The 26641-nt window shown below is 40.2% G+C and overlaps 1 protein-coding gene across 1 annotated transcript in view; it reads left to right on the plus strand.

The window, feature by feature from the left end:
• The first annotated feature begins 1322 nt into the window (after positions 1-1322).
• Positions 1323-26641, plus strand: part of pde2a (phosphodiesterase 2A) — a 170490-nt gene continuing 145171 nt past the window's right edge. Inside the window, exon 1 of the mRNA XM_075473631.1 lies at positions 1323-1609. Within this exon, the coding sequence (XP_075329746.1) occupies positions 1551-1609 (59 nt within the window). The 5' untranslated portion in view covers positions 1323-1550. The remainder of the gene's footprint in view (positions 1610-26641) is intronic.

The following is a 26641-nucleotide window of genomic DNA, read 5'->3' on the forward strand; positions in this document are numbered from 1 at the left end:
ATAATAGGCTATGTCCGCTGTGCATTCATGGGACGCGTGCTTGCAGCTGAAAGCTATTTCACACCCGGCAACAAGAAATTCTGTTTTCTGATTGGCTGAGAAATTCTATTTTGTGATTTGCCGATGGGTTGCTAAATCAAGACAGCTGTACCAGAGCTATAGTTCTGAGCTGTACGAGCGCACAGTAACCTGCCATTGACTCGTTTATAGTATAGGCCATTAGAATTTCTGTGCGACGAAGTTGATCATTTCTCAGCGTGAGAAATGGCATGTGTAGTAGCGTGTGAACCTGTTGAAATGCGTGTGTCTCACGCTCATTGCGTGAGACTTGAGAGCCCTGCGACTAATTAGCCCTCCGCTCAGCCGGAAGTTGGGTGGAGGAGTTCTTGAGGTAACCAAACTCGTGAACTTTATAATGCTTGAAATTTTGAAAATGAATCGATGATGAACATGTGCGGCCAATCAAACAGAAATGTGCGGGATGCCAATCTATCACAGTGTGGATGTGCTCACGAGCCTCTGGTGGAGAGGCAATCAGGCAAATATAGCTTAATTGTGAACACCTGTGGTACTCATGGCTGCACGATACAGGATGTTTAATATGGTATTCAATGCTTGTTTTCTTTTTAGTTGTGCGTGATTGTGCGCAAAAAAACCTAACAAGCCCAGTAACATGTAAAACAGCTGAAACCGCGTGGAGGATATTTTAAGCACTTGTGGAGAAACCCTCCCAAGTCTCCTGTTTCACTATGCAATGCACTTGTAGTGGATCCCTGCTGCTCCTCTGTGTGTACTTGAGAAGCCATATATGGCAGAAGATGTGTGCAGGACCTTGAGACCTGCAGTGTCCCGTGATTGTGACTCGTGGAACGCAGCGTCGTTTACCATAAAATCCCGTCGGCTTGAGCCGATAAGATCTCTGTTAGAAAGGAGAGGAATCAATTAAAGATATTGTCCTGTCGCATAGCCTATATCAAATAGTATTCAAGGACAGGAGTGTGTACGAATTGAGTGAAAATGCACAGCTGGGGTGTGGATACACCGTAAAAGTTGAATATTAACAACACAACTTTAATTTGTAGGCTACGGATGGATTAGCTGGTGCCCGTGGAGTAGGAAATGGCTAGAAGAAAATTGTTTTGGGGCGCTCGAGGAGGAGTGACGTGTCTCAGCCTTCGGTTTGACTGACGCCTCTTTGACTGTTGATGCGTCCATGTGGAGCTGAGAGTGAAAACGCCGGGTGAGCTCTCTCCCCTGTCTCTTTGCTCAGCTGTTATATCCTCGCTCACCACAGCTCGAGTATCAGTTACTGGGTCCCGACCAATCCCCGCGCGCTGTCAGAGCTCGAGAGAGGAGCAGACCGGAGAGAGGCTGGCAGATTGGGAAGAGAGCGAGAGGAGCACACACCCAGCCATCTATCCATCCATAACCTATCCTCCTTCACCCCTCCAAGCCGACCTGCACGCTGCTCTCACTCCTCCCTTCGTCCGCCAGGTCTCCCCTGACTGCAGCTGTTTGGTTTAACAAGAAGGCGCGAGGCAGGATGCGCGATGGGACAGGCGTGCGGACACGCGCTCCTCTGCCGTAGCCAACCGCCGTCCTCTGAGATGTAAGTGTGTCTTGTAACTATCTATGCCGTGTCTGGTGTTTGTCTCCTGAAGCTTTTGCTACTTCTCTGCACAGTGCTGTAGCTGCTGAGGCACATGGCGTCTAGCAGAGAGACAAATACAGCGAGTGTGTGTGCACCGTAGTAGTGCGTGTGACCTGCTGGGTGTCACCCCCCCCCACACTGACAATGAATACCCCATGCGAAGTTTACATCCCGCTGTAATATAACTAAAATGTTCTGTCAGAGTGCCTATCTTCTCCACAGATTTATAAATTTAAATCTAGTGACCTTATCGTGCCTTTGTATCTTCAGGCTATCATAACACTACTCAGGCAGGCTGCTCTTTCCCTAATATTCAGGAACGGGTCCATTTGCTGTCATATCGCTGCTAATTGAATTCTGTCTGCTAAAATCGTATTTTTACAGGCTGACTTTGAGCAAACCATATTATACTGAATAGGAAACTTAGCCCCACACGAACTGTCTCTCTCCTTCAGCACCCTCCATAAATGGTGTATATAAGCGATAACTAATGGCATTAAAAATGTTTTAAAGAGTAATGTTTTATAGATTAGTCCCAATACAAGTCTTTTATACATACAAGTGTGGGTTGGCAGGTTGTGGAAACTTGGATAATGTGTGCGTTTGACCTGGAAAAGGGTTGCAAAGGCAACTTCACTGAAGTACATTAACTTCACCGACATGTGCCACTAGTCTATGATCAAAAATAAAGAATAAAAAGTCTGATACAAACGATGTTTTTCAACCGAGCAGCATAACCGTGCTCATTTTCAAACTATCTGTAAGGTTCCCTCAAGATGTAAATGTATTTATCATTCCTTAAATGACTAAATTTGAGTTTTTTTTTTTTCAGTTTTCAGTGTTGATCCCGAGGCTGTTTTTCTATGTTCATATGAGGGTTAGCAAATAAGTGCTGCGGATCAAAGGGAGCTGTCATGATCATTATAATAATTGGCTGCGTTATTGGATCTAACAAAGCAGCTCAGTGTTACATCCCAACTTAGCGTGTTTGTTATGTCTTGAGGACATGTCAGAGAGCTGTTCACTAAACTGTAATCATTGGGACTGTTGAGTGTTTGACTGAACCGTTTTTTTTTTTGTTTTGTTTTTTTGGTAGCTGCAGTGTTTGTCCCCTCTGCCTGTCATGAGTCTCCTCAAGGACGCTGGTCTAAAAAAAAAGTGTTTCTAAATGTCAAGGCCATGCTCGGTGCTAGTTAATAAAGTACAACACTCCAGAGATTGATCTCAAATTAAAGCTACGCCTCTGCTGCTGATGGTCCTGAGTGATTGTGATCAAGCATGCGACTGATCAAATAACATATGCGCCCTTTATCCCTGAGATCTTCCCTCAGGATTTACACACTGTTTTATTCTACTGCGTATTATCTTCCCCTTTCTCTCTGTGATGGCATTATACACAAAAATACACTGCACAAAAATTAGCAACTTTTTTGCATGCCAAGTTTCAACTCCCTTTTGATCAAGAGTTGAGAAAACCTCAGATGAGTTTGATTCTCTTTATATCCTCCTTCATTATTGGTTTTAAATTCAATATTAGAATTCACTGGATGATAAAAGGTTTCATTCATCTCCTCATGGAGAAGACTAAGCTTTCCTGGCGAAAATAACTTGAATTGTGAGAGAATAATGAATCTGCCACATGGATGTCAGTGATCTCTTAAACACAATTGGATTCAGTAGCTGGGCTCACCTGCTTCCCTCGAGCCGGAGCCTGCTTGACTTGGAGACGGCATGAAATGAACTGTGACGCTTGCATGAAATAGATAAAACCCGATGCTATGCATACGCTGAGAACCAAGACAACCATTTTGGCTCTGAAAACTCCAAGGGGAACAACCAGAAGGTGTTATTTGCTTCTGGGGGTTTGAATATCTGAAATATAATATTGAGAGCCAGTTACTCATCACAAATATCGCAAGACAGTACAGTTTCAGGAACGCCTACATGCACTCTTCCTCAGCTGGTAGTCCGCCTCATTGATGCGATGCCCTACCCTGTTGTCGTGTTTTTGTTTGTGGTTTCTAAACGGCCTTTTGGGAAACCCCGTTCATATTCAATGCATTCTGCTTATCCACTTGAGTCACTGTGCATCGTTTATCAGCCAACACACATCATCTCCGTAGTTTGTGTATTTGCGGGCCAGTGCGTGTGCATGTGAGTGTTTTTCAGCCTGAAAAATATTGCACTTTATTGGACTGATGCCAGGAAGCGAGATTCCCCAGCCCCCTGCTGAGCACACACACTCACAGAGAAATGCACACAAGTGCTCCGCAGCAGAGTTGTAACCCGACCTCTGATTAGTGTGTGCATGTGTGTGTGTGAGACAGAGAAGAGAGGAAAGATGCTGATGTTGCACCGTGTTATCATCAGTAATGCCCTCATCATTACTAAAATATTCAGAGAGAAGAGACAGAGGGGATAGGCAGATAAAGTGAAGGGAAAGAGAATGCAGGGAAAATCTTTTGTGTGTTGTTTTTCCATACTTTTGGGCCTATTTATGCATATTCAAAATGTACCGTGTGTGTGTCAGCAAACCTTGCAGCTTAAAAGTGTTTCAATTCACAGATTTATCCACATTTAGTTTCCCTTTTGTCTAAGTCCAGAAGTTACTTTACAGTGCTCAGTTTAAAATGCATAGCTCAGTAAGATGAAACTGCTGACACAACTCTGGAATGTCGTACTCTGTTGTCGTTTATATTTGATTAGTTCTATATACAAGATTTTTACCCATTTTGCATTGATATCAGGAGGATCGTTTCAATCATGTCAAGAAAAATGGCACTCTGCATTTGTCTTGCAAAAATTCCTGTCTCTCACATGAGGTCTGAATGAGAATATTACGAGCTGACTTGCAAAGTTTAGGTACCATGAAACTCACCCAGCTGAATCATCGATATGGAATATGTGCGCCTGTGAAGAAAAAATCAGTTGTTTTAGCAAAAAAAAAAATCAAAAGGTCAACAGTGTGCCAAGACCACACTCATCAATGACTCACAATCAGTATGTCATATAAGTTCATCAGTAGCTTAAAGGTGGGGTAGGGGTTCTTTTTCTGGAACATTTTTTTTACATATTGCTTGAAATACTCTTCACACCCCCATTACAACCAAATAATTAAAAGTTTTGACACAAATATGAAAAGTTTTAGTGGCCTCTAGAACGTACAATCTAGGAAAAACACTATCCAATCATTGTGAATGGACCGTTCACAATGATTGGATACTGATGCCGTCTATCAAACTGCAATCTGCTCCTCCCTCCCCCTCCTTCCCCCTGTGCGCGTACCCTGCTCCGTGAATGAATTACACGTTCAGAAGCTTGGCAGGAAGCTAAACTAGAGCCAGCTTGGCTAGCACCTAGCATTATTAAACGTATAGTTAGCATATACTAAATACGGCAACGATTGATGCTTGCTGTCAGAACAGCGCTCGTGCACCTTCGTGCTCATCCGCGTTCATGTACTCTAGAGGTGTGGCTTCGGGGGGAAAGTGAAGAAAAGGGTTGGGACTTTTGACCTGTGTATTTTCAAAATGTAGCTTCGCTGGACTCAAAATCCAGGATCTCCTACCCTACCTTTAAGTGTTATTTATGGCAAAAAAAATAATGTTATGCATTTGCTTTAACTCAGATATGTGCTTCTGTCCATACCAATGTCACAAAATATCCTCAGAAATAATATATATATATATATATATTTTTTTTTTTAAAAACATACAACTGTAAACTGAAGAAACCTGTTAATGTGGAACGCAGCCTACACTTATCAAAGAGAAAATAAACGTTAAACAAATAGTCTCACATGGGAAAAAGGTAGAACATTGTGTCAAATGTGACAAAATGGTTGTTACATAATGTCACTGGAACTGGATCCTTGGTCTCTTGGACTGAGGTCAGGGACTTACTACTCCACCACCCCTCCAACCTCATTGGCATTTTGTTTTCTTTCTGCCGTAGCATATTGTATGAATCAAGTGTCACAGGGAATGTTGTATCACAGCACCGGTGTTAATAGACACATCGGTCTGTATGCCAAACTTTTTATGAACATAGAGGTTTATTGTATTAGTGGTGACTGAGTTGCTTAAGGTGCAGCTTAAGCAGAACCAACACTTCTGCACATGTACTGTGCCGTCCTGACATAACTGGGTTACATTGATGGACGACAGTAAACTGTGTACCTATTCTATGTGTAAACAGCGTAAGGTAGCTTTCTGTGTTGCACACCTTTCTGTCCTTCGAGTAAAACAGAAATTACATTAGTAAAGCAGCTCATAGGTGATGTTCTAGATGGAAGCGACATGATTATCCAGCTGCTCAGCCATCCATTTGTCATGTTTTCTTATTCTGAGCGCAGGGCTGTACTGAATCCCAGCACAGGAGGAGCAGGGGCACCCTGGACAGGACTGACACATTTACAGCCATAACTATCCTAGTCTTTGGTGCACTTGAGTGTATACACAAGTGAGTATGTGGACTGTGAAGCTTACAGAAACGTTTCTCATCATAGTCTGACAAAAATAATAGATATGTTATAATAATAAAAAAAACATACAAACAACTTAAATATTCGTTTTCACAGAGGCATTGCCACTTGATTCAGTGTCAGGTTATAAATGCGTTAACTACTGTGCTGGATATATACATTGATTCTGGACTAAATTGAGTCGACTCATTGTGCTCAGTCAATGCCACCAGAAGCATTCTATTTTACTGTACTATTAACTAGAAAGTAGGAGATGGATGTGGCAATTTACTTACATGTCATTTCACATTGGTGTTAAACAGTGAATTCTATGTAATTAGATGATATACAACCGTCTCTATCAGTTAAGTGGCGAGTTGTTTCATACAGTCTCAGCCAATATAAATCTGCTCTCCTACTGCCTTCACTAAGTTTTATAGAAACCGACAGAGCACACTAATGGCTAGTTCTTGTGGAAAAAAACGGACATGCAAGTAGCCAATACAAGACTGTTTCCTCTTAATAAGCCAAGTTAAGGTATGTATACTGCTTATGATATTGATTTTTGACATAAACAGCTTTTGTAGATAGATGCAATCAACAGTAAATGTTCCTCGACATGAAACGTCATAACTTTACATTCATATCTTTCCAGCCAATTCATTCCTTTACAGCACAAAGCTGGTACTGCAACTTTTCCGATGGAAAAAAAAATCCCCTCAGTCCCTTTAATACCGTGTCATGACAAGAACTCTTTGTTTTTTTTAAGGGTTTTTCTAGAAACAGTCTAAGTTCGTCTGCCATCCATGTTTCCAGTGTAGGTTCCACACTAGAATAGCAAACCTGGCCAGCTGGTTTTATGCGATGACTGATTTCGACTCCTTATTAGGAGGAGTTATTTTAAAGGCAGAGGCTAGAATTAGACGGGGCTTATGGTCGAAATTGTTGTTAAGAGTAATCTTTCTTATTGCGGTGACTCAAGAGGAAGAATTCAATTAAAAAGTTATGGTACTGTAAGAATACGGCCCGAAAATGAATTTAAGTCAACACTGTCATCCCAAAGTGTGTGTGTGTGTGTTTGTTTGTGTGTGAGCAGGGAGGTGTAACAGTGAAATGAGTCTGACAGCTCCCATGGTTCCCGGGTTTGGCCCCAGCAGCTCTTGTCAGCCTTCTTATCTCTATGGACTGCTGCCACAGACAGGTGTTTCTGTGTGTGTGTCTCAGATTGTGTGTGCGTGGTTACTTTTTCACATGTGGGCATATTAGTGATGTATATTTATACATACAGTCTGGGAGTAATCAGATGGGTAGCCACAACTATATATGTGTTTTTATAAGTGACCACAACTGTCATGGCTCTCTCTGTATGTGTGTAGGTGCGTGTGCCCCTCCAAGAAATTAAGGTGGAAAGTGAGGCAGCTGTGTTTGTGTCATGGAGCTTTGGTCTAATTAGAAAACAGTATCACGTCTCCTCCATGCGTGGTGATTGGCACTGAAGGTGGGCTGCTGGCTGCAGTTCTGGCAGTTTGTGAGAAGTTTGCGTTTTGTGGCGCGTCACAAAAATACTTTTAAGCTCTTTCCGTTTAAGTGTGAAGGACATGCATACTTTCAGCTTGTGCTGTAAGGACTTATGAATTATGAATCAAAGCATAGAAATTACTTTTGCATTTGTCGTGTTTTACATGAAAGAGTTTAAAGTGTAAAAATGATCCACGACCTGGGCTTGTATACATTTTTTACACTGACGAGCATGATAGTTGTTGGAATTAGGCCTCTGGTGATAAGAATATGCTAGATGAAAGTGATCAATTTGAAGCTACAGTTGAGAAGGTGAGTGTGGTCTGAATGATAGAAAATGATGGATGTGAATAATGCATGAATCTAAAAAAAAACCATTCGCACAGCTCAAATAAGGCCAAATAAGGCTACATTCACAGTGTGGTTTTCCCATCTGTTAAAAAAAAGGAAAGAAAAACAACAAAATACACGTTTTTATGTAAGAGAATCGAAATGACACTGTAGTTAATCATATCATTCTGTTTCGCTGAACTAATTCAGTTTTGTTGTTTGCAGTGTGCTCAAGTGCCATTAGTTTGCTGCTGTGGTAGGTGTTATTATCATTTCCACTGTTTTTGTTGCTGACATTACAGATATTCATTATGTGATGCTTTTGTGAATCCACAGGTTTTGGTTCTGTTGCCGTAGACACTTCAGCAGATGTTTTTACAGTTGTTTTCCTTCTAATTAGGGTTTTGCATTTGAACCTTTAGCTGTTCGATTAAAAATGAAACCCGTATTGCTGTTACTACAGTGGTTTTTATTGATGCTGTTATTGTTGGCATGCTTGTGCTCTGACTCAACGATAGGGATGCACAATGACCTAACTGCAGGGCTCTTTTTTTCTTATTGATCGGCTCTATTGATCAGCCCACATAGAGATCAAGTGTTGCATTTGGGACATTCACAGGTTTTAGAATCAGCTCTGCATACAAAACCCCACAGTACACCTCATACACTAAAGTAATTTGCACATAAATCCTGATCGTATTATCTGCAAGCCACTGTTCATCCAGTATTTTTTACATACATTCCAGCTGCACTCAGCTGCAATTTTAAAGCTGATTGACAAATGGAAACACTTAATAATGGATTACAATCACATGAATGATTATTTATATATTTTATTTTATGTATGTATGTATGTATGTATGTATGTATGTATGTATGTATGTATGTATATATATATATATATATATATATATATATATATATATCATAGTGCGTATCTGTGCACTGCATGTCTGTTATTTCCGATCAATTTTTCAACCCCTTCATGAGCTTGTTTGGATTATTTAGTACGTCTACATGTTCATCATTGTTTATTTTCTCTCTTCCTGCTCTGACTTTTGACATTTCAACCTTTGAAATCCCACCTGGCAGACAGACAAAGAGGGGAGGCAGGTGTGTCAGAGAGAGGAGGCTGCTGAGATGGTTTGATAGATGAAGGGCAGGTGTTTCATCCAAATTGTCCATGTTGCTCGGCAGCTAATAGGGTCACAAGTTACACTTCATTTTCAATGTATATTAGTCTCAGGTATGTTTTCTTCTTTAATCTATCTTGTTACTGTCCTTAAACCATAGTTTGTGTGAACACGTTTTTCACTAAGCCTGTCGGTAAATAAAAGGTGTCTCATTAAAAAATTTTTTGTAAAGTGTGTGACGAGGCTGCAGTCACAGCATTTCTTCAATTTTTCTTCCAAATATCAGGAAATGTTAACCTTAACCCAAACGTACTTAGCTGAGTTGGAACTACTGAGCAACATCTAATTTCAAGCTCTGAAATATTGCGATATTCTTTTCATACTGTTTGAAGTTATCACATATTGAATGATACAAAAAATTTTGAAATCAGATGAGTTGAGAAATGCATGACTTTATAACTTATATCAAGGCTATATATGGTAAAAGTACTTTGTTTTACAAATGTTTGTTTTACCTGTGTTGTATTGTTGTTTTGTCACTAAATTTAACGTATGATGCTAAATACCATCCTGGTGAGTACAATAAACTATTATACTTGCTAAAGTTATTATACTCCAGGATGCTAAATATTTTGTTTACTCTTTCAAATTGCAGTTTTACCAGTGTTAGTTTAGAACTTTTTAATCTTTTTTTTTTTATTTTTTTTTATCATCTATTTTCTTTTAATGACAATTTACCTGTTTGATGATTTAGAGTTTTAAACCCCTCACTGTATACCTGCTCACAGACTAGTGGTTCCCAGCCTTGTTCCTCAGCGCTCAGAGTCCTGCTGCTATTCATTTTCAACATTTAATACAGGCTCAACCCACCGAGACACAGATAATTGCAGTTAACCAATGCTCTATTAAAGAAATAGCAGTTGTCAGTGCTGGCTCCACTGGGAATGGCACTTGCTTCAAAGTGCACCTGTCCTGCCAAGCACCAGTGTGAAGCCATTTTTATGACCTAATAACACTCACACCATTATCGGCTGTCTTAACTCATTGGCTTCCAGCCATTTTCAGTTCAGAGACACCCATACTGCCAAGTGTTTTTCAGTATTTTGACTGATTTTCCAAGACCCACAGAAAAGTGTGTCTTATGACTATGTACACACCAAAATTACCAAAAGAAAGAGTAGACTCTCTTCTTTGATCAGGAAAAAAAAGTTTGTTTCTACCATTTTCAGTCTTTTAGTAATAGACAGTAGAATATAGGTTGGTTTCACCAAAAACAGCTGTTTGACCCAAAAAATGGAGAAAACAAGCTCTTTTTTTTTTTTTTTTTTGTGCATAGTGGCACTGCTGCCACCTAGCGGGTAATTTTGCCAGTATATTCTCTGTTTAGTGTTTACAAGCCTAAGATTTAGTGACGAACTCCGCTAGATTGTCCCCCAGCCCGCTCCATTAAAAAACGCAATTGACGTCTATAGACGTCAATGGCACCGAAAGAGTTAACTGCACCAGGTTTAATGAAAGCAGAGCTTAGAGACAGATTGAGAAAAAAAAACAAGTTGTCATTATAATGTAGACAACCAAAGATTAGTTATATCCCAGAATCTTTGTCAAAGTCATTGCATCTGATTATTTTTCTAATGAACAAAAGACTTGTTTGTTCCTCAAAATGTGTGCGATTTTCCAGGAACTGATATTGTCTTTATATTTCTTTTGCCGCCAGACCGTTAACAAGTGCCATGTGATTGAGAGAATTCAAGTATGCAATTTAGCTGAAAAAAGCCTCGACTCTGCCATGACTTTGCTTTATGAAAGATAGAAAAGTGACCTGAAGCACAATGAATAGGGCAAACAACAAAAACAACCCAGTTTCACGACATGGAATCATATGAATTGGTCACATCACAGAGAACATCACGGAAAACTTTGTATTACAAAGAAATCTGTATTTTTAAGTTATATTAATAAGGTTTTTCAGTAAGACGTCTGGTTTGTATGTCCAGCATGTTTAGTGTGTTTAACTGAAGGTGTGGGACTCCACAGCCTGTAATCAAGGCAAATACTATATTGACGCAATTGTTATCACACTTATTTAATGCAGGCCGTAATGTTTTCCTAACCTTAAACATCTAATTTTTAGTGCCCGATCGTAACCAAGTAGTTTGTAATGTATTAAACTGTGACAGAAAAGCGAGTGACAGCAGTTGCAAATTTGAGTCTGCGGGCACGAACCAGTAGATTGAATTTATGTGACCGTTTTGTGTTTTTCCTTGAGACTAAGCTGACATGAAACTGTGTAAAACAGAGATGAAGCTGTTAAAGATGACAGAGTGAAAGCAGATCATAAAAGCTTCCAGGAGGAATTTAATAGAGGTTTCAGGCTTAGAGTAAAAGCCTAGAAAATACTCACCCTGAGAGATTCACACGCTGATTTAAAACACCTGATCAGAAACAGTTCTCCTGTTGGGAGACCACTCAGGCCACTTTGGCTCGACTCAACATTAACTACCTTTAAAGAACCAGAAACACTGCTGTATTAGTCTTTAAACATAAGCAATGCTCTCTTTGAATTTATACCGAACCTTAAACACTGCCCACTGTTTCAATTTAGCTGAAGATCTGGGAATGGATTTTAATTGATTGTTTTTTTTGTTGTTGTTTTTTTCGATAGAAAATAGAGTAATAAAACATTTAAACACTTTTTTAGGGCAAGAAAAAAAGTTGGTCAACCATTATACACTCAGAGGTATTCTTGGTCTGGCCATAAAGAATTCAAAGGTGTCTCACAGTCAAAATGTTTTTGATCTGGAGGAAGGTAACAATGAGCACAGACTAGCATCTAATGCTATGTGCTGAGTTTTGAGGGATAAAGACCTGCGTTCTCGAATAAGACATAAAAACAACATGCATATTTTAAAGAGTAATAGTTCTTGTAGTATAAGTTTATATATATCGGAGAGAAAACTTTTTTTTTTTTTTTTTTTTTTTTTTTTTAAACACTACATAACAACCAATTTTGCGAAGAATAACACCACCCCCAAAAGATAAATAAACAAAACATGTTTTAAGCAGATAGAGAGGTGTCCTGTAGGTACCCCCCGAGGGTGGAGTTTAAGTATGCCATCATATAATAGCTGTAAACAAAGGAGTCAAATGTTCTCTCCTTGACCAAATGTAAGTTTTAAGACAATGAAGCGACATTATGTAAACTCTTAACCTGCAGTGTATACCACTTTGTGGCAAGCGCCCTTGAGTTCAGTAATTTCCACAACAGCCGACAAACAGATGGGCACCAAAAGTTAAGTGGTGGCTGTAAAGGGTATAAATTAAGTGATGTCAGTTGACCTGTGGAAGAGGCTGGATACATTTACTTTGAGTGCAGGGTTAGTAAAAGTCCAATCTGTCACACATGTAGTCATTTTAACAAACAAGTGCTACATACCAAATAAATGACGACAAGGACTGACCTCAACCAGCTGTTAACCAGAATTACTCTTCAATGGTTGTATGCCTCAAACTGGGAGGATTTCCCTCGGCTGCTAAACCACTCAAGTTACTGTATGTATGTATGTATGTATGTATCTTATTTGTGATTAAATAAAAAGGCTTGTGCTGATGTATGAGCAAAACACAGCAAACAGCATAACGAAACAACAAAAGCAAGTACAACAACACAACATCTCAGAAAAAACAGAACATTTTTTTTATATATATGTATATTTCACAACAATAAAACTTAAAAACAGCTATGTTCAGAAAACACAACATTTTTTACGTGTCTTTACATTTTCAGACATTTTCTTGTCATTTCGGTTTTGTATGTGTTGTGTTTTGTGCCCCGGGGCCACCGTAAATGACAGCAGGCGATGCAAGTGTGGAAGCTCAAAATAAAAGGGGGGAAAAAAATGGAATTGAAGTCTTTATATTCATAATCCCTAAGCCCTTCATCAAATTTTGTAACAGAAAACCAGAGAGCCTTCAGCCAAGCATGCTACATGCATTGGTATAAAAGGCATAAAATTATAGTCTTTAAGTTTGAAGAGAATTTGACCTTTCTGCCATAGTTTTGTACACTTGTACAGTGGCAAAGAGGCCAAAAAGTTGTCCTTGACTCCCACTTTGATTCAGTCTTGAAAACACTCTCCTTTGGGCAAAGTACGAGGGTTTAAGATGAGATTACACACATGCCGTCACATGCTAATTTCTTTTTAGTCTTGCTTAAGTGCTATGAAGCAGTTTGGTAAGACGGGGTGAAATTAATTTGCATTCAGACAGCGTTTTCATAGTTTGATTGGCTGTCAACGCTGTAGTATTATGATATGCTATGGAGCCACCCCGCTGATAAATTCCACGTCTGAGTCTCTTATAACCCCTAAATGATAACACACTGAGACAGACACCAGCAAACATACAGACACACATGCAAACCCTGTTTTGTATGGATGTTAAGTTCATAATTAGATTTTAAGCTCATTTAGTTTCCTTGTTGTCAAGAAGTAGGCTAAGTGTCGTAGTTTTTTCTTCCTGTGTTTGTGTGTGTGTGTGTGTGTGTGTGTATGTCTGTGTGTGTTAAGCTTTCTGTGATTCTTTGTAATTGTACCCACATCTGTCAGTATGTCTCTTTTCATTTTCATTTCTCTTTCATCAGGGGCCTCGACTGGTCCCCTTTGACACTTGTCACATTTCAAGTCTACTCACACACACTCATGCGTGCACGCGGACAAGCGCACACAAACAGGCAGACATACGGTAGCTCGTTATAACTGCCAAGGGGCATTTTCCTTCGTCTCTGTGATTCTGTCTCTCGATTTGCCTTCTATCTTTTGTCTTTGCCCCCTAAACATTTCCCTTTCAAACCAACTCAAGCAAAAATGAAGATGTTGAGCTGCCAACAGTGTATCTGAAAAGTGTGCACTTTTTGTACATGTGGATCTTTAAGCATGTCTGCACAGACGTCCTGTATATGGACAGTACTGCTTCCACGGCTGATATTACTCAGGATGTTTCGTGTCTCCATATGTTATCGTGTGTTTTTATCCTCACACGGCTGACAGATATAGTTTTTGGAGATGTCTCCAGGTGCAGGCTCCCTCTCAACATCAAAGTTGTTATGGAAAGAGTTTGTATATCTTTGATAGCTCTAACCTTTGGGCACCGTGGAGAGGAGGGAGAGTTTAAGTCTTTGATGGGTCCATTTCACCTTTTTAAAGTCTTCTTTGGGTGAAGCTTCCTGATGGCGGAGTGGATTGATGTCTCAGAGAGGGCATACATGCTTTCATCTCTTTTGTCTATATCCGTCTCTCTTTAATTTGCCTCTTCTGTTGTCTGTGTCGGTTGTTTTCTTGTCAGTGGTGAGATTACAGAGCGAGCCTGGTCCTTAACTAGTATGTCTGGGATGCTACTTTGATGTCCAACAATTTGAAGCCAGTAATGAGGAGGAAGATGCAGTTCTCATTAGTGTCAGCGTTTCTTGAATTATAGTCCCGCCTCGTGTTTGCTGATGGTGTTTGCGCTATGTTGACTTATTTTCTGCCTCCCAGTTAATCAAGCCACTTGTTTGTTCTGACAGATAGGCTGCCTGCAGTTGGTTTTCACAAATGAAGCCATGCAGGGCCCTTTCACCTCACACTCTCCTCTGATGTGTATGAAAGAAGTTACGATGTCTGCAGTCAGTGAAACACAGTTAAAAAGGGAGCACACTGTACCTGGGTTTAGCCATTAATTATGAATTGCGTTTTGAACATACGTTCAACTTTATTTATTCTATATGTGAAAGTCCTCTGTGTGCAGTTTTATTGAAGGAATGAGACTACATCCCACACTACGAGCACAACATCGTTTTAATTCATTGACTTCTGGGCCAAAAGGGGGATCTGATATGTGAAACACTGAGTCAAGAAGAAAATGAAACTGAGTCAAGAAATTTATATCAAGACCCAGAGAAATACACAGTAAATTATAAAACAAATCACTGTAACTGCCATCTCTTTGAGCACAATTGAAACTGGGCCTTAAGAAATAAATTGGTGTCCACTGCAAGACTAATTGGGTTGCTGAATTACTGAAATGTCTCTGTGTGAGACTCCCAATGTTTCATGTAGTTCTTGAGCATTGAATGATTCTTTATTACAGCGTTCGTTGGGTCACTCAAAAAAGGAGGACAATCAGCAAAGGTCCTGACAGAGTGAGCAGTGAGTCAGATGGAAACTTTCCATTTTCCCTTCTTTTCTCGTGCAGCATATTATCCTCCCTTCTCTGTCCCATTTGCATCAATCTCACTTTTACCATTATCCTGGTGAAGCTGTTAAAAATGCTGCTACTGCAGCTGTGGTAGAGAGGAAAAGGACAGTAAAAGCAGGTGATATTCTGAGGTCCCTTTTATGTTTGTTTTTTCCCCATGTTTTTTAATGTTAGATACATCAGTAGAGGACATCAAAACTGTCTACCCATCTCTCCTTTCACCTCCCTTTTCCCTTTGGTCTCACTTTAATGCTTGCTAATAATATGTTTGGCACCTTGTTGTCAGTTGTCGTATTTTTGATTCGCTAATATCTTACTTTAGTGAATGCAAGATGAAATGTATCATTAAAGCTTAAATTTCCTATCCGATGGTCCTTGAATTTTCATGTAATCTGATGTATTTTTTGTAGTTTGTCTCTACAGTCAGCAATGTGACATCAGAGCATATTTGTGCGGCTGGACATTTGACAGTGGTAGAGTTCACTCTAAGTTGTTACCTATACGTTGAGATACAATGCTGAAAGTATATGAAAACATGTTGATGGTTTACTGCTCATTATGGTGATCTTAGAGTTAAACAACAATTTTGCACAGCCCTGATTAGGGGCTTGTCGTCACAAAAAACAGGCTGAAAATTTCCATCCAGGGTGTATCCCGGCTCTCGCCCAATGACAGCTGGGATAAGCTCCTGCCACCCCTGAGATAGATCAAGCGAGTACAGAAAATGGATGGATGAATGGATATTTGAAATTCTGTTTTTCAACTATTGAAGGTGTCCCCTGAATGTCTATATCGTCATAATGTAACTCTGCTGTTGCTGCTAATATGTTGACACTGAGGGCGTATTCACACCTATCTCGTTTGGTCCGGACCAAACGACCAAACGGACCAGATTTCCGTTGGTTCGGACCTTTTGGGATGGTCTGAATACAAACCACCGAACTCTGGTCCGGACCAAACAAGCGGACCGAGACCGAGCTGAAAGGTCGGACTCGGTCCGGATCAAACGAACCCTGGTGCGGATCTTTTGGAGGTGTGAAAGCAGACCGGACCTAATCCCAGACTTTTTGCTTTTTTGTACCTCGGGAGCATCCGTCGTTTGTCTGCTGCTAGGTAACAGAACAGAGTGTCGTTCTTCTAATTACTAGACCGGCTGTGGTAAAGCTAACGAAAGACCGGAAATAATATTTCTAGACCGAAAATGAGTAGGGGACAAACGTGGGCCGAAGAGGAGACCCGTGCTCTTGTGGACGTTTGGGCAGATGCCCACATATCATATACGTTGAAAAAACATATAGTTTTGATTATATTAAAAGCAATAACGGCACGGAAAGCGTCCATGACTACATTCACTTTTGAACTTAGCACTTTGTGTTGCGCGTGTCGATTCTGACCAATAGCCGAACGACTTCAGGGCGCGTGGCTTTGTACATTTCAGTAAACGGACCAAAATATGTCAACAGTCTGAAAGCGAACCGCACCAAAATGGAAAAAAAAAGGTTCGGACCAAAGCAAGTGAACTATCGGACTTTCCTGGTCTGAATACGCCCTAAGATTGCTATATTAATGTTTTCTATGGGCAATTCCATGTAACCTCCATTGCATTGGATTCTCTGTGCATCAGTGATTGAATTATTTTGTTTTGGTCTGTATACATTAAAGGTGGGGTAGGGGTTCTTTTTCTGGAACATTTTTTTTACATATTGCTTGAAATACTCTTCACACCCCCATTACAACCAATTAATTAAAAGTTTTGACACAAATATGAAAAGTTTTAGTGGCCTCTAGAACGTACAATCTAGGAAAAACACTATCCAATCATACTGAACGGACCGTTCACAATGATTGGATACTGATGCCGTCTATCAAACTGCAATCTGCTCCTCCCTCCCCATTCCTCCACCTGTGCGCGTACCCTGCTCCGTGAACGAATTACGCGTCCAGAAGCTTGGCAGGAAGCTAAACTAGAGCCAGCTTGGCTAGCACCTAGCATTATTAAACGTATAGTTATCATATACTAAATACTAAATACGGCAACGATCGATGCTTGCTGTCAGAACAGCGCTCGTGCTCGTGCGCGTTCATGTACTCTAGAGGCGTGCCTTCGGGGGGAAAGTGAAGAAAAGGGTTGGGACTTTTTACCTGTGTTTTTTCAAAATGCAGCTTCGCTGGACTCAAAATCCAGGATCTCCTACCCTACCTTTAACAGAAATGTCATGATTTGATTGCATTGGTGATTAGACTTATAGTACAGTAACCCCCCCACCCTCTTTATATTCTGCTCCCAACCAACCAGAATTGTTTTTTTTATCTTTTAAAGTGGACTTGAGGAATATTTCTTCAGGCTTTTTGAAGGTCCTTCAAAGTTTTTCTCGTTTTTCCCCCCACTTGTTTCTTTTCAGACCTTGTACCCGACCATTTTCGGAGGAATGCATTTTTTTTTTTTAGTTTGTTTGTTTGTTTGTTAACACTACCCCATTAATCATTCAAAAATTAAAATGACACCATAATTTTAATACATACAACAGATTTAACCCGTCCAGGCTTAACTGGAGTCGTGTCTACACAAAACCGACAACTTAGCAAAAAAACAAAGGTTAAAGTGAGGAAACTAGACATCAGATGATCAACAGTATCTGAAAGTGATGTCCTTCAGAAATTGGAAAAATCCAGTAAATACTTAACACAGTCAGTTGAACCCACTACTCTTTGCTAAAGCCTCATCAGTGGTCTCTATCAGTGCTTGGCTATCAAATTCTTGAGGAATATTTGTACATGTTTAAGTAAATTGCTGCACTTGTTTTCTTGGTGATATACAGTGGCTTAAGACTTTTAAAACAGCACTGTAAATTGAAAAAATTGCTTTGAAGCAGAGCAAATTTGCAGAATGAATCTCATAGCGATGGAGAGTACACGATTAAATAGAGCGCTGCGTTGGAATGAAGGTAAGTTAATGTACTCAAGTCTTTAGTATGGCATTTGTACTTATTGTATTTTTCCAGGGCAAGTTGTGATACTTGATACTCCAACACATATCAGGAGTAAATGTAGTAGTCTGCAGTATCTCTAAAGCAATGATGAGCCAGGTATAAACACATCCAGTCAGAAGAATGATATCGCCTGAATGTGAGCATTATTTTATTAGTCAACATTTCACTAATATCTAACATGTGGTACACAATTTTCGACGTCGTACACGAATGTCAAATATTTATTAATTAAGTAATTTAATTTAGGAGATAGGAGGGTTCCAGGTTCAACTCCTGGCTGGGGCCTTTCTGTGTGGAGTTGCATGTTCTCCCTGTGTATGCGGGAGTTCTCTCCGGGTACTCCGGCTTCCTCCTTCTGTCCAAAAAACATGCATGGTAGGTTAACAGGTGTCTCTAAAATTGTCCTTAGCAGTGTGTGTGGCTGTTTGTCTCTGTGTGGCCCTGTGATGGACTGGCGACCTGTCCAGGGTGTACCCCGCCTCTCGCCTGATGACCGCTGAGATAGGCTCCAGCCCCCTGCGACGGATTAAGTGGGTATAGAACATGGATGGAATTTAGGAAGAGTTTTCTTTCCCTTTTGCATATGTACGGGATAAAAAAGTCTCGGGCCTACACAGAGAGTCAGGGTGTATCAACAGACAGAATGGCCAGAAGGGCTTAAAATGCTCATCCTCGCTGCTTTTAGAGGCCACTGCTGACCAATGATTGGATGGATTGTGTCCAGTTAACAGCCAACGTTTAGGGTCACAGCGGGTAATTGGAAGGAGGAGAGGAGGAGGACCTGAAACATGCATCTCTATATGGAATGCTGTAAATACGAAGCCCTTCTTCACATTTTTCACACCCAAACTCAGCTCCTAACTTTTACCCTAAGCTCAGTAAACATCAACTCACTTTAGGGCACAGTCCTCACTTTAGGGTCAGCCTTACAGTGTGCACCATGCCCACTCTGAAGATTTCAAACAGACACACAGCAAAAGCACACACAGATACACACTGACACTGTGGAGCATGTATGAATACTCTACACCTCACAGGCTTTTTCCTTCTGGTCTCCCTGCTCTGATACATAATACATTACAACTGAGACCAAACGGGCCCTCGTCTGGTTTCACTTTCTCACCTCTTCTACCTTAATTTCTCTCATCCAGTGTTTTCACCTCCTTTCTTAATCTCCCAGCAATGATGATTTTGCTCACTCTCCTCGCCATCTTTCACCATTTTTCTGTCTCACTCTTGTGATGTGTTGTTGCTCCTATGTGTTGCTACGTCCCAGCAGTGATTTATTCATAAATGTTCTCTGGTTAGTGTTTCCCAAAATACAGGGACAGTTGGTTTATAACAGGAGTCTTTCAAGAGATGTGGGTCAAGACAGAAAAGCTACAAAGTGGAGAGTGGTGGATGAAAGTATTATTGTTATAATTTTCTTGGATTGAGAGAAGAGCTGCACCATCTCAAGTAAAGCCTATGAAATGTCAACTCAGGTACTCAGAACTGGAATTAAGTCAAGAGGCTAGTATTTGTTTTTTGGTTTTTTTTAGCTATGAAGGCTTCATATTCAAATCAGATCAAAACACCAGACACGTAAAACATATGGACAAGCAAGCTTCTGCTCACTTAATAATTGAAGTACCTCAAGCAGCAGGCAGATGTTTTGTATTACTGTTTAGTAGAATAACCATCAAGTATTATTCAGCACTTGATATTCAAAAGGTCTAAATCACTCCAAAAGTCCTAAAGCAATTGGCAAACATAGAGTCTATACGTCCAATATTGGAGGTGCCTTTTTCTTTTTTTTTTCCCCCAAACATTCCGACCTCAATTTTGAGATAGACGTCCAATTCAAAGGAATTAGCACATGCTTGATTTTCATATGGATACATGAAGTATTACCAAAGATAATTCTGAGCTGCTGTAGCCGTGTGTCCTTGATAATATACACACAGATCCTAATTCCCTCAGATGAATCAAACAGCTGCATCTCACTGACATCTCTGACAGTACCATCACAGAATGGTGGGAGACAGAAACTTAGTCTGATGTTCTGGTGAAAGGAGTCAAACAAACAACACTGCCTTCAATGTCATTACGGAACAATTACCATTTGGTGTTATATGCTTGTGTTAAAGTCTTTGTTTTTTTTTTTTTTTTTTTTTTGTTTTTTTTTTTTTTTTTTTTCTTTTTGCCAGATCATATGCACCCCATTGACAAAAGCTTCACAGCTCAGTGATCAAAATACAAAGACAAACAATAAAATCCTCCAAATGCTTTTTGCATCTGTCTGATAGCCTCTTGGGCCAATATGCTGGCAGCTTATGCCACTTTATCATTGTTCAGTCTTTTTAAAGGTTACAATGGACGATTTATTCTCTTGTAAAAGGATTTAGGATAGGACTTGTGACTGGCAAGTTAAAACCAGTCCGTCTTCTTCTTTTTCAACCATTCTTTCACACCATTAGATGTAACCAAAACCCTCACCTGACAACAGGCGGTGGTTTTCTGACACCGGGTAGCACTCTTGGGTAAAAAATAAGTCGGTAATCTCCCGATTTCAACATTCCTTGCTTATAATGCCAGAAGCAGCAGATGGGGCCCCACAGCATGAAAGAACTCCCTCCAAGTTTTATTGTCTGTAGGATCCTTTTTTTTTTTTTTTTTCCCCTGATGGTTTTGGTTCCTCACTGATAAACACTGATGCATTGAATTTGCAAAGAACTTCACTGTGAGATAATCAAAGTTCCTCTACTTTATGATGTGATACATACAGAAACCATCACTCCAGATGGGCAAAGTTAAGCTGAAAGATCATCACCCATTGTGACTTCCCTCATTGAGTTTGTTCTTTGTGACACATTATAGAATTATCTTCTGACTGTAAAACTTGAAAACTTCACAAGCCTTTGGGAGAAGGACTTTGAAATCGTTGGTGATAGTTTCGTAACCCTTGGAAATGTCGTTTTTTTTTTTTTACAACAGCCTTCCTGCTGCTCTCTTTCACCACTGAAAATAAATGTGGAGACAGTCGGCTGCTTTCACAGCAGTGAAACAATCTTTTTTGGTTAATGCACATTATGTAAACACTGAAAACTAAATATAGATGAGTTTATTTTTCAGGCAGCCTAATTCTATTTGTTGGCTTGCCAATAATTGTGTCCCACTTATCATAGGTGTGTAGTTTTAACTTCACCAAATGAAAGTCTTTTAGTTATTGTTGCTCACAAACAAATTCTTGAAGTACTTTATTTCTGATAACGTTCAAATTCTAAGCAAAAAATTGCCAAGCAGTATACATATCCAGGCCTTTCTCCTCTGTGAAATATTACTGAGTGGAAGATTAGCGAGTGGTCTCTGCTTTCTGTTTTTCAGTGTTCATGAATAGAGATAATTAGTGCCCTCTGCTCCTGTTATTTTCAACATGTAAATCTTCTTTTTATGTAATGCCGCTGTATCTTTTACAATATTTAAAGTTGCCGAGGGGCATTTGTTTGACCTTCACGGTGCTGATTAATGTGTATAGGTCCACACAAGAAAGCTACTTTCACATTAATCTGCTGAAGAGGGTCTTGGTTTGAGACATTTATCATGGCTACATAGAATTTATTAAAACATGTCTGATTTGGACTTGTTCTCTCCAGCCTTGCAAGATAACGTGAGAAAGGTCAGTGTTGTATTCTTTTCTGTTTCAGGCGTTTTGTCCCTTTTTATTGTATCCTCATCTCAATTACCACCATAACGGTGTCCTCTAAACTAAAGCCCCTGCAGGTGTCAGGAGAAAAACTCGACTTAAATGAGTGCTTCCATGTCGTAGCTGCAGTCATTCTGTTTTTGTTTTTTTTTGTCATGCTTGGTCAGTTACAAAATAACACTTTATTAAAAAAAAAACTTTCTTTCACTTCCTGTTTTGGATTCAGCAATAAGATTAGTTGTTCTGGGTTATGGTTAGGCCTAAAAGACGGTCTTTCTAATAAGGCACTGTTCGGTACCTCTGACATGACCACGAGAGATAGCATATTGTTTTAACACAATGTATAGGTTTTCTATTAACTGCTTAAAGTGACCCATGGGGTTTTATTTCTGAGAAGAGGACAGTCTCTTCAGTTCAGAACAGCATTTGCTTGGATATTAGATGGGCTTTATTTAGCTGTTAAAAGCTCTCCAATAAAGATGTTATAGGCTTCTGATGATTGCATTTTTTTTTTTCTACCAATGGGAGAGACAAGTTGCTGGACCTTTTGGGAGATGAATGGTCTTTTTTTTTCAATTAGTATTCTAGTTCCTCAGAGGTCCTCTGTCTTTTTTGTGTTTTGTTTCCATTTGGGAAAAGGTGCCCCCTCACCCTCAGAGAGATTTCGAACTGGGGACTGATAACATGATTGATCTGCTCTTTAGTCTAGAGGATGTGACATCCATGGTTTTATGGATGTTTTTATTTTCTATATTTTATCCATTTCCGGGTTGTATGGGGGGCTGGAGCCTATCTCAGCTGCCATTGAGTGAGATGCAGGTTACACCCCGACAGATCACCTGTCCATCAGAGGGACAACACTGGGGAAAAAACAAGATGAAAAACCACGCATTCTCACATTCACTCCTACGGGCAATTTAGAATAGCCTAGCACAGTGGTTCCCAAACTGTGGTACGCGTACCCCTAGTGGTACGCGGCGCACAGGGAGTTTTTAAAAAAAAAAAAAAAAATTTATTTATTAAGGCGTCACACTTTTATGGAGGACTGTTTATATGAAGGAGACTCCAGTTTTGTGATGAATGTTACATGAGTTAGGCCTGTTAATGTATTCTTAAAAAGAGAGAGAAATGAGTTATGTTCATGTATTCTTAAAAAAAAGAGAAATGTTACTTGTTTAAGTTGGATAAAAAAGGAAGATTATTTTGATTTAGTATTTATGCTATTTTGGTTAATTATTTATATTTCAAGAAAATGTTTTTTATTCTTATGTTGAATTCAACTGAGGTTAAAAAAAAGAGAGAAAGCCTGAGAATTTTATGTTCAAGTTAAGGATCCATCCATCTATCCATCCATCCATTATCTTCCGCTTGTCCGGGGGTCGGGTCGCGGGGGCAGCAGCTTAAGCAGAGAAACCGAGACGTCCCTGTCCCCGGCCACTTCCTCCAGCTCTTCTGGGGGGACCCCGAGGCGTTCCCAGGCCAGCCGAGAAACATAGTCTCTCCAACGTGTCCTGGGTCTTCCCCGGGGCCTCCTCCCAGTGGGACGGGCCCGGAACACCTCACCAGGGAGGCGTCCAGGAGGCATTCTCACTAGATGCCCGAGCCACCTCATCTGACTCCTCTCGATGCGGAGGAGCAGCAGTTCTACTCCGAGCCCCTCCCGGATGACCGAGCTTCTCACCCTATCTCTAAGGGAGAGCCCAGACACCCTGCGGAGGAAACTCATTTCGGCCGCGTGTATTCGCGATCTCGTTCTTTCGGTCACTACCCACAGCTCGTGACCATAGGTGAGGGTAGGAACATAGATTGACCGGTAAATCGAGAGCTTCGCCTTCTGGCTCAGTTCCTTCTTCACCACGACGGGCCGGTGCAGAGCCCGCATCACTGCAGACGCCGCACCGATCCGCCTGTCAATCTCCTGCTCCATTCGTCCCTCACTCGTGAACAAGACCCCGAGATACTTGAACTCCTCCACTTGGGGAATGAGAGTTAAGGATATCAAATAAAATGATTTTCATGTAATAACCACTGTGTTGCTCTACTTTTAATGAATCATCGCACGCGTTGGATGTGTAAGGGTGTACTCGTGGTGTGACAAGAAGGCTCAGGGGGTACTCAGGCCAAAAAAGTTTGGGAACCACTGGCCTAGCATATATGTTTTTGGAGGAAGGCAGAAAGCTGGGGTGCCCAGAGAGATCTCCAGCGAGCACGGGGTGAACATGAAAATTCCACACCGAAAGCCCCCAGTGGAGATTTGAACTAGGAACTATCTTTGGTGAGGTGGTAGTGCTAAATACTTTACCACTGTGCAGCTTGTCCATGCTTTCAAAAGACAAAGAAAAAAAACAAACGGGTATTTCAAATTTTGATTTGTTTGACCACAGAATAGTTTCCATTTTGACATTTAGTCCATCTAGTTCATAATGAACGTTGTCCAAGAGAAGACAATAGTGTTTGTGTGTCAAGTTCACATGTGAACAAGTAGTTTTATAGACAAATTTCCAAATTGTTAATCTTGGAAATACTCCTATTTATTCATATTCGCTGTGTTGTAGAGTTTTAACTGAGTGTTATTCTGACTTAGCTGGGTTTGGCAGGTGCCACTGTAAAACGTTATAGTGATCAGTTTGCTAGATAACACAAAATAAACACATTGGTCTACACTAAGAAATATCAATTATTTATTATTCTGTCAGCAGTGATTGATTATCTGTAAATAACAAGGCTTGATTTGCATTATATAGGTTTTTCTTGTGGTAATTTATTCCATCCTTGCACTTCTAAGTCTCAGCCAGAGATATTTTTGGGATCTTGCTCTGAAGGCCCTTTGTCACCCAGCAACACTAATTAAAAAGGCCAAACTCTATGAAAAGTTCTGATAGTTTCGATTTTGTTCTATTTTACAATGTTTGAGCCCACGAGCTTCGGGAGACACTTAAAAGTTTAGAAATAGAATTTTAACTTTGCCTTGATCTAAGACTTAACACTGTTTAATACATTTTTTTTTTTTACAAAGAGTTACTCTGTTACCCCCCAGTTTTGTTAGTGCTGCTTTGAATTTATTTCATAACTATAGTTATCTGGTTTGGTACAAAGCAGGACTGTTGTTATGGTTACCCGCCACTTGTTACATTTTGTGCACTGATTTAGAAATAATGGTTGAACAGTTCCCTGGAAATAGATTTGAGGTGCCTTGATGCAATTTCTGCCTGATGCCTTCACAGCCAACTACAAGCCTATTTTTTTCGGTGGTCATGGTACATTATTTCTTAATGTCTTCAATTACAATAGATGTAATGTGTTGGAGGGTAGTGTTTGTAGTAGATGATGGAGATACTAGATGGCCATTACACTTGGCTATATTGTCCAATAACCACCAGTTTACCCAGTGAGCTGCCAAATTGTTTCCTGTCAGTGTGTGTACGAGTGTGTATCCATATATGTTTGTCTGTGTGAATGACAACCGTGTTGATCTTGTGAAACCAGCTGCGAGGTGTGTCTTCCATCAGCTTTCCAACAGGAAGGATACACAGACCCATTAGAGAAGAGAGGGGAGAGACCTAATTGACCAACAACAGGACATCAGAGTTGACACACAGTGGTTTCCATCCTGAACCAGTCTCCCATCCGCTCTGCACTTTGTGCTCCAGTTATTATTATTCTAAACATACATTTCTTGTTATAAAGCACTGTTCCTATTCCGGCAGACATGAAAACTGCCTAATTGTCACATACACCATATGCCATCAAGCATATGGATATATGAGCTTTATATCCATAGCCAGTCTCATCTCATAGCTAGCTGCACCATGTAATGAGGTTCAAACACATTTATTCTTCATACCACACTGCTCCTCCGCTGCTTTGCTTCAGCACCTCCTGATGGCTAAAGATATTTAAGAATTGTATGAACTTTTTGGATTTTGAGGAGTCTGGATGTCATGTTTGATTTGTGATACCCATCCTCTCACTGTCTCCATCCTCTCTCTCTATTCACTACCTATGTCTGTAGTTCCAAGACAGCTATTAATAATAGATGGCACTGACTGTGTAAAATGTCACTTGCATGCATATGAGTAAATTGTCCTTTTTAGAAAGCTAATCCTGACAAATGACTTTGAAGCACAAGGCATTTGAACCCACTATTAGTCTCTGAAATGTGATTTTTTTTTTTTTTTTTTTGTGTGTGCATGTGTGCGCCTGCCTATAAATTGTTATTGTGGCTTGTTAACCTTTATTATCCTTCTTTCATTTCATTGCTTTTTCTACAAATGCCATCACATATCTACATACAGATATATATATATACAGACGCTGTAGCTCTTGAGCATACACCAAAGCACAAAGGCGTGCTCAGACAGGCACCCTGTCTCTGTCGGACACACACACACTCACACGTATCGAGAGTCCACATATGTTGCTGTGCAGCAAATCGAGTTGGAAGATAGAAGTAATTTGCAGCACACCTTCTAAGGATGAAGGGAATAATTGGAAGCTCAACTACAGATTTTATTAGATGCACACAGACACTCACACATGCTGCCCACGAGCAGGTTTTGTCTTTTGTCACTGTGAATGAATTGGATGGTGTTAAAGAGATAACGCTAAACTGGACTCATTAAATTGAACCTTTGTTTT

The sequence above is a fragment of the Odontesthes bonariensis genome, chromosome 9 (assembly GCF_027942865.1).
Source record: "Odontesthes bonariensis isolate fOdoBon6 chromosome 9, fOdoBon6.hap1, whole genome shotgun sequence".
NCBI classification, from domain to species: Eukaryota; Metazoa; Chordata; class Actinopteri; order Atheriniformes; family Atherinopsidae; genus Odontesthes; species Odontesthes bonariensis.